The 1,631-nt window shown below is 47.2% G+C and overlaps 1 protein-coding gene across 1 annotated transcript in view; it reads right to left on the bottom strand.

Annotated features, from left to right (window-relative positions):
• The window catches only part of LOC105267580 (uncharacterized), a gene marked incomplete at its 3' end in the record, with an annotated part of 11,160 nt that overhangs the window by 8,205 nt on the left and 1,324 nt on the right, over positions 1–1,631 (bottom strand). The window contains 3 exon segments of the mRNA XM_011306529.1: positions 1–704; positions 781–951; positions 1,029–1,275. Coding sequence (XP_011304831.1) covers positions 1–704; positions 781–951; positions 1,029–1,268 — 1,115 coding nt within the window.

Below are 1,631 nucleotides of genomic sequence, written 5' to 3'. Positions count from 1 at the left end.
AATCCTTTTCCGTTGAAGGAGTCCCTCTTCGGCTTCTCGTAAACCGGAAATTTATTGGCGTAACTGGAAGTGCCATCTGCGTTGTCGAGATTGTTGCCAGCGGTTTCCTTTATTTTGAACGCTTTCTTGTACCCCTCAAAGTCGTTGTAATTCTGTCCGTAAGTCCCACCATTGCCATAACCGTAGGGTCCAGCAACTGGCCCAGGACCCAGGATTGGTCCAGCCAGTCCTGAGGTTCCAGTGATCACTGATGGAATTTTTTCATCACCGTGATGATAGTGATGGTGTACGTGCTGCTGAACACCTGCACTCGGGTGGATCAATTGTTTCTTCTCGAGGAAGTCGTGTTTGTTCTCGGGGATGAAGTCATACTCTCCGTCGAGTCCTGTGTCCTCGTAGATCGGTTTGTTGCTGTGGAAGGACGGGGGCTTTTTGTAAGCGGGATAGGGTCCTGGGAAGCTGGAGAGTGGACCTGAGAAGGACGGCGGTGGTCCAGAGAATGTGTGACCTGGGGGGCCTGAGTGGAAACCTGGGGGGACAGGCACTGGCTTTGGGGGACCGTAGCCCACGGGTTTTCTAACTGGAATTGCGGGGAGGGGACGTCCCACTGGTTTTATAGTGACCGGCTGCGCGTAGATGATCTCCTGGGGGTAGATGTCACGGTGAGGAGAGTAGTACGGACGTCTGCCTTCCAGGTTTTCGCACTGGAATCGGATTCGATGGAATCGTGAGGACAGAGGCTAATTAGCAAATAATTATTCGGTAATTGGAGATACTCACGTTCATCAGGCCGAGGGAGCAGAGCTTGTCCTGAATGTAGGAACGGGCTATCGTGTCATTGCCTGTCTGGAGAATATTCTTTACCTCTGAGTCTGCGTACAGGTCGTCGTATCCTGGGAGATTTCGTCCCTGTCGATGGGAAACCAGAATATCATCGACTACTTGGGCAACCTGGATTAAATTCATCGGTTATTTTGAATCTTCTGAGGTTCGTCCCTTCGTAATTTATTATTTTTTCAATGAATTACCGATTGCTGGGATTCGTGAATCGCATGGGCGACTCCACTGGCTCCGGATTGAATATTTGAATTCCCTGTAAAAGTGGTTGGGTGAAAGGAAACATCATCTTCACTAGCTGCAGCCGTTGGTTCCTGCCAGGACCACTGAGTTTTTGGCTCGCTCGATGATCCTGATGAGGTCTTCGAGCCGTAAGAGACTTGGGTCGCTAGACCCTGCGTCAAGAGACCTATCAAGAATATAACCCACATTTTCTCTCTGCAACAGAATAATTTGAAAATATAATTAGATAGATCGAAAGTCAATCCTGCGGATGCATGACTTTCCCATCGCAACCGCTTTCTTTTGATATTTTCGGCTCTGATCTCATCTCTCATTTCCGTTGACAGCGATTCCTCCTCGGAGGGGAAAGCCATTCAGACTATTAAAACAATATTTCATATTTAACTATCACTCAACATTCAGATTCGCTTTTTACGACGAACTTTTATGGAAATTTCCTCTCAGTCCTACAGAATCTTTCTGTGAAAGTGCATCTCACCTTTCTCCACGCAATTCCAAGGATTTTACGTTCATATTTATCGATATCTCGAATTAACATCGAAAAATATGTT

The sequence above is a fragment of the Fopius arisanus genome, unplaced genomic scaffold (genome assembly GCF_000806365.1).
Source record: "Fopius arisanus strain USDA-PBARC FA_bdor unplaced genomic scaffold, ASM80636v1 scaffold00048, whole genome shotgun sequence".
NCBI lineage: Eukaryota > Metazoa > Arthropoda > Insecta > Hymenoptera > Braconidae > Fopius > Fopius arisanus.
This window is presented reverse-complemented; position numbering and strand designations above follow the sequence as displayed.